Below are 12633 nucleotides of genomic sequence, written 5' to 3'. Positions count from 1 at the left end.
CTCCAAAGCTCCATTCCCAAAAGTAGTGTTGTATTTTGCACCTGGGGTAGATTTCTGTTCTTGTGGGAAAACTGCCTGGAGCTAGGCAAGGCAGGCTGCTTAAATAAATTATCAACACAATCTTTAAAACTGTGGTTTGCTACCTTCTACTGCAAGTCCATTCTGCTGTTAAATATAGAAACAAACCAAAACAATATTTGTATCAGTTTCATTACTCGCTACTGTCGTATCTCTGGAGTTGTGGAGTAATATACTTGAAAAGTTCGTGACCAACAGTGTTCATTGATGTCTGTTACAGTGGGGCCTCTCGAGCGCTACTCAGAAATGTTCAAATGCTGCACATGCTGGCTTCAAACACTTTGAAGAATAGGTTAAAATGTTCAAGTCTGTCTTGAAAAAATAGTCTGGTGCCCACATGACGATTGCTTGCTGTTGTTCTTCAGTTCATACTATAAATGAGAAGATCCCGTCTGCTATTCAGCTACATTAGAAGGATTATAACAAAAAGAGTGGATTTGGCATTAAAAAGACTAACTGTGAAAGAAATTGACTTGATTTGACTAATTTGGACGGCTTAAGCTTCATATTAGCTTCAAATAAACTTTTGAATACATTTTACACAGAACAAAGACTGTGGATTTTCTACATATTCGCTTACATTGAAATTGTGTTAATGGCTAGTATGAAACAGAGGAATAATTACAGAATGAAAAAACATGTCAAAGTTCATAGTGGCACTGGTGTTTGGACAAACTTGAACATTTATTAACTTTTTTTAATGATAAAAAAAAACAGGATCTGGTTGATTTCTCTCAAATTGCAACTGTTTTTGAAATGCAGATAAAATGTAAATATAAAAGCAGCGAGGTGGAATGAGGTAACAATAACAATACATGTAATGTTTCTTCTCTGCAGCTCTGCTGTCACTGCCTGTCTGTGACTTGCATCGAAAACATTAGTAGCCAGTGAAAAACTATAAACCATAGCAGCTGGTGAAATATCAAACAGCAGAGCCCTGTTGAAAGCAGTTGTACATTTTTCTGCCCCTGTACAAAAATGAAGTATTGGCACTTTAATAAAGAATTTTTATTTCTTATTGATCGGCCATGCGCCGCGCTACAGATGCTCGCTGTGTAATTTGTCAAACAGTGGAGACACAGACAAGAGGGATGGACAAGGAAGGATGAGAATGAGAGCGAGAGGGATTGGAAAAACAGGCTGTGTGGGACGATGATTAATCACAATAAAAACATACTGAAAGATACCAGTCACATCAACATAAGCAACTTGTCAAAGAAAAAGGGATAATGGGCTGAGTCTGTTTGTTAAGCACAATGCCATGAGTTAAAACATATTACTCTGTTTGTCTCTAATCAATTTTATTGCTTGGCAGGTGATTTTTCAAACAAAAAATATTTTCATTGGGATTTTGAAGTGAGATAATGTTTCTGAAACACACCAGATGCTGCCCCTGGTGTATTGAGAATATAACTCAATATGACAGACCACGTTGCCTTACATGCCTTTCCTTGTTGCATCCCAGCTTTTCATCTGTCTCACTTTTGTTCTCTCCGTTTTAACCTGAATCCATGGACAAATGAAGGCTTAAGAAGGCATGTGTCAAGACAATGAGAGGGAGACATGGAGGGCTGAAGGATTTGAAGTCATTTTGAAATGTTGAATGAAGGCAGTGTTGTGCAGGGTGCTACCTGGCAATGTGGCTCTGCAGTGAGTAGACCAGAGATGTGGTTGACTGGCAGTAATTTCACACTCAGGATGTGGGGATGGAATGAAGGGATTTGAAGGTGAAAGTGCTCCAAGAGAGAATAGCAAATATATTGAAGAATTGTGCAAGAGCAGGAGATGAACAAGTGATGCAAAACGCCAAAATGGATGCAACGGGAAAGAGTGGAAAAAAAAAAGATGTCAAAGTAGCAGTTCAAGCTGCTGTTATTAACTAATATGAAGTTGCTCTTTAAGAAAGTCTTGACACATTCTGTGAGTCAGGAGAAGAATCTCACCGCGCTACTGACACCGATGACTGCACCGGTACGTTATGTGCAAAGCTGAAGACATCCATTCTATTTTTAATGAGTGGAAACCTGTTAGAGCGCCAAACAGAATCAAAGATCTGAGAGGAGAAAGTGGTTACACTGCTGACTCCTCCACAGCCCCTGTTTCATGAGATGCCCTACAAATCCTGCAATGTGTCTATGTGCCAGACTAGAGGAGTGAAATGAGTCTTGACGTTTAAAACTTGTCCGTGTTTTAACCTTCTTGGAGACAGTTCTCTGCGATTTTGAAACAGTGTGATGTTCATTCTGTTCAGTTCTGTCAGACAATTATTTGACATTACCCCTTTTTGGACACAATTTTTTAAAGCTTTTTGTGGTTCCTATGAATATAATCAACATCAGCCACCTCAGAGGGAACTTTAACAGTGTTGGGGCTTTCGCTGCATTAATAAAATTCTGACCTTGGCAACGTTAAGTTCACTGAAACAGTAGGATCTGTGATCATGAAACCAGTGTTTGCACAGCTAAACTTGCATTGGTAGAAACTAATTAGTGCTTTACTTTGCAACAACCTGAACCACAGGACCAGAACAACTTTATTGTGGTTCTTGAATGCCCGTGAAAGAAAGAAAATTTGTCTCCAATCTGAATTATCAACTAAAGTCTTTTATTTCTTTTTTTTTTTTTCTTCATTGCAGAAGTGTGTGTTCTGCCACGGCAAGAACGCCAACCAGAACCGCGGCGCCTGCATCCAGTGCTCATATGAGAACTGCGCCACCTCTTTCCATGTCACCTGCGCCCAAATTGCTGGAGTAGTCATGACGCCAGCCGACTGGCCCTATGTGGTATCCGTCACCTGCCACAGGCATAAAAGGATTACTCCAAAGGTAAGTGCAGTTCATATAATTGTTACTCCTACTTGAGACAGTTTTAATAGTTTTTAAGCATCAGTTTGCGGAAACTCAAACTTAATAGAAGTTCACAGAGATGACTATTTCCATATATTTCCGAGCCCCTCCCTGCATTAATAGCTGTTTTACAATTGAATTCAAGCCTTTTGACAAAAGACAAATGTACCTTTCCTGTATTTTTCTTAAGACACGGAAGTCAGACTGGATGAGCACACACAAGATGTAGCAAGTTTTGATCTATTTGATCCTATCTTAACTTCAAGTTCTTTATCTGTGTTTTTCTCCCCTCAGCCTCGGACAGCACCCAAAAGCATCCAGGGTCTGAACCTGGGTCAGAGGGTGATTGGTCGCAACAGTGATGGCTGGTACTACCACTGCACCATCATCGGCATAGCAACGCAGACGTTCTACGAGGTCAACTTTGAAGACGGGTCATACTGTGACAATCTGCACCCAGAAAACATACTAGTGAGTGCTCTTACAGTCGCGTTAGATTCCTTCCTGTGCACAATTTACAAAGAGAACTTTTTGTTAAAACCACAGTAATATTCTAACAACTTTGTGTGCTTTGTAGCTTAAACATCTTGATAAATGGAAAATATACTGATTGAATATAAATTCAAATAACCTTTTAATTAGTCACTGCCAACATTTAACAAACATAACTTTAATGATATTAAATCAGCAAAGGATTAAATCCAGTTATTAGAAAGAGGTTGACTCAAACAAAGAAAATAAAAACTGAATCAAAAAAATTTTCATGCATCAAATAACTTGATATAAATTTTTTGTAGCCCAATATAATACTTGAGTTTGAATTGCAGATACCGGGTCTTACGTCTGCGTTTAACAACAGAGACATTACAGAAAGCCTATAATTTCACAGCAGGAAAAAACCATACTGTCTATTAGCTGCAAATATTCAGACAACAATGTATGTAAATCAGGTCCATTATAAAATGTCACATGTAGATCTCTTAAATGTCATTTTTTTAAAACATGCATTCTTGCCTCCTCCAGAGTCACGACTGCTTGCGGAGTGGTCCTCCTGAGGTGGGGGAGTTGATTGTGGTCAGCACACCTGAGGGTCAGGTCCTCAATGCTTCTTTTGTCAAAGAGCACATCCACAAATTCTACCAGGTGAGAAAAACAAAACATAACTACGAGAAATGATATCATAGATTCACTGTTGAACCTGTTTAAATGTCAATAATCAAGACGACTGCAGTCAGCATGTGGTTAGAGAATCAGGCTTGTGTCCAGAAGGTCACCAGTTTAGATTTCTAAATCGAGTAAATTGAGTAAAATAATGAAAAATAATCCCTCTGCAACTGCTATTAAAATTTTGATATATGTGATGCACCAATCCAGCTGTTTGATATCTGCCCGTATATTCACTTTATCAAGCTGATAAGAAATGTGATTGATCCTTATTAAGTGCAGTTTCTTCATCAATGTTGTTAAAAAGCGATTCTGCTGTTTCGTTATTCTCAAACTCAAGTTTCTGTATGGTGAGGTAGCAAATGTTAAATTTAGGAGAGCAGTTGTACCAGATTGGCATTCAGTATCAGCATTTCCTCTGACTTGAGGCATCAGAATCAGTATTTAGAGAGAGAAAAAAGTTATATCAGTGCAGCAAAATAGCTTTGAGCAATGCATATAATTCCCAACTGTAATGTGTGTAACTATAAATCATTCCAAGCTGCATCAAACAGTAAAAAGCATGTTTTACTCAGGTTTGGTGCAGAAAACACTGTTGGTCCAGCGCTCTGTATGAAACCACATTATTTAGATTTTATTCATTTCTCTGCAAAGAGAATTTATTAGACACTTGGTTTAATGACTTTACCACCCGCTGGTTCGGTTCTCCTGATCTGGTATTTATCAACATGGGAAAAGCTTGGCTTCACTTGTAGATTATAGAGTAGCCGTTTGATACAGTGTGGCATTAAAACATGAAGTGGAGAGATTTAGCATCGCTGGTACATGCTGAGGAATGTGCTGACTAAGTGAAAAATACATAATTGAAAAAGATTCTGAAGCTAGTGTCAGAGGAAGCCATCTTGAAAGTCATTTACACCGATATACACAAGAATGCATTAGCAACCGAGGTTAAATGAGAGTGTACATCTTAATGACTTAACGCTGATTTTGTTATTCTAGGTTTTCTTACATGTTTATACACCTGGTGCAAGTAGGGAGTAGGGTCATAGTTTAAAGACACTGCATGTCACTTTGGGCATTTTCAAAGTGACACAAGCACAAATGAACCGAAACAAGGAGTCAAACGAACTATGGTTCGATTAAAACGCACTAACTGCTGTTGGTGTGAAAACGCCTTTAGTGAAAAAGCTGCAGAGCTTTGGCTGGATCACTCCATCTCTGTATTAAAACATCACATTAACACTGAGAGATGTTCTTAAAGACATTTGGGCTTTTTTTGTTGTTACTTCAGATCTTAAATGCACCACAATTTAATTTCTTGTCTGTATTCGCAATGAGTTCCTCAGTGTTGCTTGTTGGCTGCATTACTGAGGATCCAGTTAGAGAGCAAGAATGCTGTTAAGATGATTCAAAAACAAGCCTCCAGCTGGTTGTTGTGTCAGGGAGCGACAACACTGACCTTGTCCCTGTTTTTGCTCAAAATGATTTAAAAATCTACATTTACATTTAAAACACTTAGCTGATGCTGGTATCCAGTCAGTAAGCTACTTTGGGGTTCAGTGTCATGGTCAGGGACATTTTGACAGGAGCACAAGGTTGTTGATGGAACCAGGGATCCTACCTGTGACTTTTCTGGAATTGGTGTTTACTCATTAAACCCTGCTACTCTTTTCTTGTGCCTTCCCTCACAATGCTAACAATGTAGCTTCCTCCTAATATATTCTCTCTTATGTTTTCATCCTCCTCTATGTTTGCCAAACTATGTTCTCTACTTATAGGTGATACATAACATAAAATCTGCATACTACATTGTATACTTTCTGTACATTTATCTTCAAACACTGCCTGCTTAATTAGTGTGTTACAAATATTGTGAGATTAACCCAAAGTTTACTCATATCTACCCAGGTTGAGTTTCAGGACCAGAGTCAGCTGATGCTAAAACACTCAGAGATCCATCAGCTGGACCAGGAGCTGCCCAAGAGGGTCCGAGCCCGTCTTGTGAGTATTTTACTGAAACTCTGCTCCTGTATTTGCTCACACGCCGGAAGTAGGTTATGTATGTCAAAGTGCTTCAGGCTGATATTTGGCTTAACTGGAACAGTAGATTGGATTGATGCAGATGAAAGTAATAATACGTGCAGCCCAACAATAACTTGTATTGTTAAATAAAAAAAGGATACAAAGGAAGTTACAGAAAACAGAAATAAAACTATTTATTCAAGCAAACAACCAACGCTTTGCAGCCCACAGGGGATGAACTCCTGTGTGTGGGCCGGAACATGTGGGTCGTTAGTTTGAATAGATATCTATTTTATCTGCTTACAGTTTGTTGGTATTCTTCCGAAACTTACATCTAGCTTTGACACAACTCAGATTCAGGGCCATGCCCAGTGAGGCTTTCTGTGAATATTTGAATCAGAATAAGAACAGTGGGTAGACTTTTGATATCCTAATCAATTTTGAAGACACTTTGTACGCACAACAGTTTCCACAGATCACGTCCAAGTTGTAAATCTGCCCACATTGGACGATTAAACGGGACAGTTTACAAACTCCAATCTTGCAGGAACTCATGAAGTCTGTCATGAATGTGTAATATGCACATTAATCAACCACGCATCAATACCTGCTGCAAAACAACCAAAAACAAAGACGGGGAAGATCTTTTGTAAACAGAGTTGCAGCAGGTGTCAGACTGAATATGCATTCTCCATAAATGAAATCTTCATATCACTCTGATACCTGACGTGGAATGAATCTCCAATCCAGCAGCTGGGTTGTAACAATAAACCACATTTGACTTTTTGCCAGAGCTGGTCCAGATAATATTTTACAGGCTTTGACTGTTTGATGGAGTTTCTGGAGTCTCTGAACTATTTGGCAGATAATACAAAAACATTAATATCTTTGTTTTCTAATATTGCAAGACTTTATTTTTTTTATTTGAAACAAGAGTAAGACTGCAACTTACAGTACTTATTTTCCTTATTTATTTTAGTTGTGTCTTTGAAATTACCCAGAGTGTAAGTGTAATAGTGTAATCAGCACTACAAAGCAAAGCTGAATATACCAATGTAACAAATATACTTAGCTCATAATAACAGAGAATCTGTCTTAACAGTTGTGCTATATGTAATATAACTAATAATCCTCTCACACATCCTCAGTCTAAATGTGTACCTGTGTGTTTTCAGGCCATACCTGTACCCCAGGAGGAAGTTTCCTCAGCAGATGAGGCCCAAGCAGCCAAACGTCGCCGCCTTCCCTCCGGCTCCGCCCTTCCCGCTGATACCCCAATGGAGACGACAGATCAACCCACCTGCCCAGTGAGCACGCCCCAAGTAGCAGCACCAGCAGCACCAGCAGCAGAACATCACAGTATTAATGCACTGCCAACCTCACAACCTCTGTCCCAGCTCAGCGACACCCCCGCCCCAGTCAGCGGTGTTCAGATGGACGCTCAGACCTCAATGGACACTAGCTCCACACTGTCCGACGCTCAAACAGAGTCAGACCTGGCTTCGGACCCCACGCTGACTCTGCACCCTACCCCTTTTCAGTCAACGTTAAACTCTGACCCTCTCCTGTCCGCCTCGTCCCCTCAGCCACCTCCGCAGCACATGTCTGAAAGCTACACGCCGAGCAGCGGCTATGTTTCCTATATGGAGACCCTCCTCCATTCACATTTCCCTCAATACGATGGCCACGGACACCTGTATTAAAAACCAACTCCACTATGTTGTTACTCAGCCACTGGAGGCTGAGCCAATAGGAAGTAAGCTAATGGAGGTGGATTCTACTGAGTGCTGTATTAATGGGCAAAAACATTTCCCACACCGGCTCTGAGAGCTCAAGGCGGGAGCATGAAAACACACGGACACACAGGCACTCTTTTAATGCATGTTACTTTTCTATTTTTGAGTTAATGTATTTGCAGTGGTGCTTTAGCCTGCTCTGAAGCAGCAGCTAAAGAGGACAAGGCATTTTTTAATTTAATAATGTTATTATTTGTTTTTTGTTTGTTTGGTTTTTTTTTTAAGCTTTTTCAGATTTTGGTCAGCTGCTGTGCTTTTCTTCTCCATCATGATATAAAAACACGTCTCTGGGTGGTATCAACTCCATACCTCGTTGCATTAATTCTACAACAGCACACTCCCATTTTTTTGTACAGGAAGCTAATTACTAAGACAGCCTCTCAGCAGTGAGGCCCTGGTGGACTTCACTACTTTTTTTCTTTCTCTTTTTTTTTTTTTTTTGGAATCAAATAACCAGCAACAAAATATCTATTTTTCAATCCAGCTTTGAAACTGTTTGGTGGAACTAAACTGGTCAATTACAGACACATTTTCAGCTCGTTGTTGCAAGAGGAAAATGGGGTATGTGGGGTAAAAATGTATTGTAGGGGGGAACTCAGTATTTAAATGTCTTAGTCAGATATTGAAAGAATTAATTGTAATAGAAGAAACATATTGAATGCAAACATGAGTAGATTTGTCTGCGAGATGCATTGAATTTTTGTGAAGATGTGACACAGTAGTTAACAGATGAGACCTTTTATGTATTGACGTCATTCAAGTGGTCATTTGGCGACTCCACGTTTCACATTCAAACTGTCTCAGGGTTCCTACATCTGGAAAATACATTTAGTTTTAACATCCCAGTCTTGGCACTGTTAAGGAAGTTTAAAACAGCCAAGATAATGGTTTAAAAAAATATTAGTCAGCCCTTATTGGCAAATGAATACCAGTTGTGTATATTGTCATATTCGCACCCGTTAACAGTTAAGTCAACGATGCTATAGAGTGATATTTGAACATGTTATTTGTCCTGTTAGCACATGAACTAGGCAAACTATGAAAATCAATTTAAAGGATGAAAGTCTTGAAAATGTAGGAACCCTTAAGTCTTGAAATATTTTGTACCATACTTGGTTGAAATAGTATGTATAAATCAATATTGTATATTATTAATGTTGTCCGTTTTTTTCTATTAACGTATCTTTCCTTCAGGTTTAATAAACATTCTTATCTTTCTAGTTAATTTTCTGAATTGATTTCACAAACTTGGTCAATCTGAACTTTTTTTTTTTAATTTTTTTTTTTTTTTACAGAGTTTAAAACAGGAATATTACTCAGTTTGTGCTGATAACTACATGTTTTATTTTGTTTTTCTGGATATGGCCATTTTGTGCTACAGCGGTGCTACAGAGACATTAAACTACTGATGGACTGAATTTCCCCAACACTGTCACCTTGTACATACCGCAGGCCTTGTGTATTGTGAATCAAATTTATAAATGTCTTTTCATTCCCCTTTCCCCCCCTGTGTCATTACAACTGATATGTTGGAACACTTCTATGTCCCTGTGTCCAAATGATATCCATTACAAAAAAACTTATTTCATAGGGATTAAAGTGGGTTGCTAGTCGCCACTTCTTCTGTGTCTTGTGTGTTCAGTAGCCTGGAGATTTGAACATTTCTTCTCTGGTTATATCGTTGTACCAATAAGGGAAACCTATGAGAAACCCCCTCAACTACCACCACCATCTTTTGATCTAAACACACCAGCATCTATGAATAGGTGATACAGATAGAAAACAAATTTGATCACTTACTGCAAATCTCAATATTTTACATTTTTAGGAAACCGTTGGGAAAACGGTTAATGGATAAAATAATCTAACAAGGTTGTGTCTTTTTGACTAATGCAGTGAATACCACACCTGACATTCTGGAAAACCAATTTGATTGCAATCTGGCGAACACATCCAGAGATGATAATAAATCAAAAAATACCTCTGTAAAGATGTTGGGGCAAAGTCTATCTGAAAATGTCTATTACCTCAGTATTTACATAAGCATCAGAGTCTCTCAGTAAACCTCAGGTCCAATGTCTAGTTTCAGTCCAATTTCTGCTCTCTGCTCACACTTCACGCTCTGCTTTAAACATGTTGAATCAGTAGGAAAATTTGACTCTACTGGGCAGCTACCTGCATATGTTCATTAATAGAAACTGGACCCTTATGAGGGGTAAAAACTGTTTACCTCCCACAGATTGGGGAAAGCAGAAAAAAAGGCAACACTCTTATGTAGGAGCACTTGCTAAATTGCAGTGAGCAGGAGTTCAAGATTCAACATATTGCAATTAAGAAATGTGTTTAATTTTTACACAGTCTTGTAATTTGAGCTGGATAACAACGGAAATCTGAACTAAGGCGACTATAATCTGTTTTTCATTTTTAATGCCTTTTCAAACTCATCAGGATGTTTAGTTTTCTGTTATATCCCAGGACCTTTAAAGATGGACTTCTCCAATCATGTAGATATCATGTAAGGGCCAGTGTTTCCATATCAGCACATAGATGTTGTATCATAATAAAAAACTGTCTGTGTACTGTTTTATGAAATCCCACCTAAAATATTTAAATCCAAATTTGTAGACTTTAAATTTGTGATTTGGACTTAAAATATGCCAGCTGTTTTTAAATTATTCCATCACTAATGATAACCTAAACATAGCCACTTTCAAAAACCTTTAACTTTATATCGAAACAACCTTATGTGTTAACAGGCCAATCACAGTATCCTGGGATTCATTATTTTGCATGAATAAAACATTGTCAGAAGCAGCATGACATTTGCAAAGTTGAAATGATTTCTCCTTAAGGACACAGTGGTGATTTTACTTTATTCAATTTAGTGGTGACTTTTAATTAAGGCCACCAGGGTTGCCACAGTTCTATGCCGTGTAATCGCATTTTCAAGACATGATCCTCCGCCCCCTCCTCAGACGAAGAGCTGGTAAGTGTATTTGCAATAATTGGCAGTGCAAACACCAACACTGCTGTTTATTTCTCGCTGCAGTGCCTTGTTGGCAGGAATTCTGGCTTTGCACATTAAGCACACAGCAGGGAAGTATGTCTTTGTGCTGCTTGCTGGGCTCGTCACACAACTTATTTTTAGATGATATAATTAGCAGTAACCAGCATACAGACCAACTGAAACTCCCTCTAAATAAATTCTACATTTTACATTTTTGCAAACTGAATAAATTACTCTATGAGGAAAGTTTACTATTAATGGATCATTATTAGCATCAGATCAAAAATACAAGAAGGCACAACATCCTCTCCTGGTGTGGAATTATGCATGTTAGCCTGAATGCTTTTTCCCCACTAGAATTATTTGTGTGCATTAAAATGGTGATTTTATGAAGCAGGGTTGATAGATTTTTTTTCTGTTTAATTTTGCACCAACACAGCACATGAGGTAAAACTTTCAGTAAGCAGGGCACAGAGCTCTGCTGTAAAAAAATAATGGACATCCTAAAATATGGTGAAAAGGTATTACTTTAAAAAAAGAGTACTGATTTAGCATTGCGCTCCTGTAACACTGTCTGAGTCTCTGTGGACAGCAGAACCAGAGATGCACAGTTCTTTTTTCTTTTTTTACTGCAGGCATTTTTCTTTTTTGCCAAAATCTGCCAATTTAATTACCCACAGTGCAACAAAACTCCATTTACTTGATCTCACAGATACAGGGTTAGGGTTATGCTAGTAGCAGCTAATGAAGCTGCTAGTCTCAAACTGAGATGAACAAGCTACAGAGGTCTTCTTCGAACTCAACAACCCCAGATTTTTGCATCACTTCAGATTAACCACTTGACACAATTTGTCAGACTTATTGTAGCTCTCTCTGGAGCCTCAAAATGCTTTACATGTATGTACTGTAGTAGTACCCTCTAAGACCTGCAGATGCTATACATCAGAGAGGCTGTCAGGGTCCTTCACATGTAGCCAACTTAAATCTATTTAACCAGGAAACAATCTCACTGCCCTGATGATGAAAGTCCAGCCTCAGATATTCTAATAACACAATACACTGCGCTTTCTTATGTAACCACTTTCTCTGCACACACCCTCTACCCACTATGTTAATTAATGTCGCAGACCTGTCAGCAGTTGCTTTGTAATTTATTGTGTCCTTTTCCATTTCCTGATACAATGTCTGTAGAAGCCAGCCTGCATGACTTCTCTACAATGAGAAATCCACTGAAGATGAGGTAGTTAGATTATCAAACATGGTGTGAAATGGTATCTCTAGAACAACACGTTTGCTCTTGGATTCTGAGGGACTGACTAGCATTTTACTCATACTGTCTCCATTATAACTTTGCAGGAAAATAACAAGAATTACATCATTGTCTATGCTTGCCAAAAAAGATAAAAAATGCACCACAAACCAACACAATGAGATCACCAAGAGCTGTTTTAACAGTATCAGTGTTTTTCTTTTTTCATGTCCTGATACACTAACAGGATTCTCTTTGACTCCTCTGTGTTAAGAGCTTTGAAAGAAGCCCAGTGAAGAGAGGATGTGGTGAGAGAGAAGGTCATTGAAAGAACAAGAAATCTGGGTCCCATGGACAAATCGTTAATGCGGACACACACGTGCACGCACATGTACACACATACACACACACACACACGCACACACTTCCACTACTAGCTGTGCATATGCCAGGCCTACATTGCCCTCGC

The 12633-nt window shown here is 38.7% G+C and overlaps 1 protein-coding gene across 2 annotated transcripts in view; it reads left to right on the top strand.

The window, feature by feature from the left end:
- Positions 1-8470, top strand: part of kdm4b (lysine (K)-specific demethylase 4B) — a 51463-nt gene extending 42993 nt beyond the window's left edge. For both annotated transcript variants that reach the window (XM_053322042.1, XM_053322041.1), the window contains exons 18-22: positions 2714-2902; positions 3218-3394; positions 3947-4066; positions 5999-6091; positions 7288-8470. In XM_053322042.1, coding sequence (XP_053178017.1) covers positions 2714-2902; positions 3218-3394; positions 3947-4066; positions 5999-6091; positions 7288-7815 — 1107 coding nt within the window. In that variant the 3' untranslated portion in view covers positions 7816-8470. The remainder of the gene's footprint in view (positions 1-2713; positions 2903-3217; positions 3395-3946; positions 4067-5998; positions 6092-7287) is intronic.
- Positions 8471-12633: the final 4163 nt, after the last annotated feature.

This window comes from Scomber japonicus, chromosome 7, assembly GCF_027409825.1.
Source record: "Scomber japonicus isolate fScoJap1 chromosome 7, fScoJap1.pri, whole genome shotgun sequence".
NCBI classification, from domain to species: domain Eukaryota; kingdom Metazoa; phylum Chordata; class Actinopteri; order Scombriformes; family Scombridae; genus Scomber; species Scomber japonicus.
This window is presented reverse-complemented; position numbering and strand designations above follow the sequence as displayed.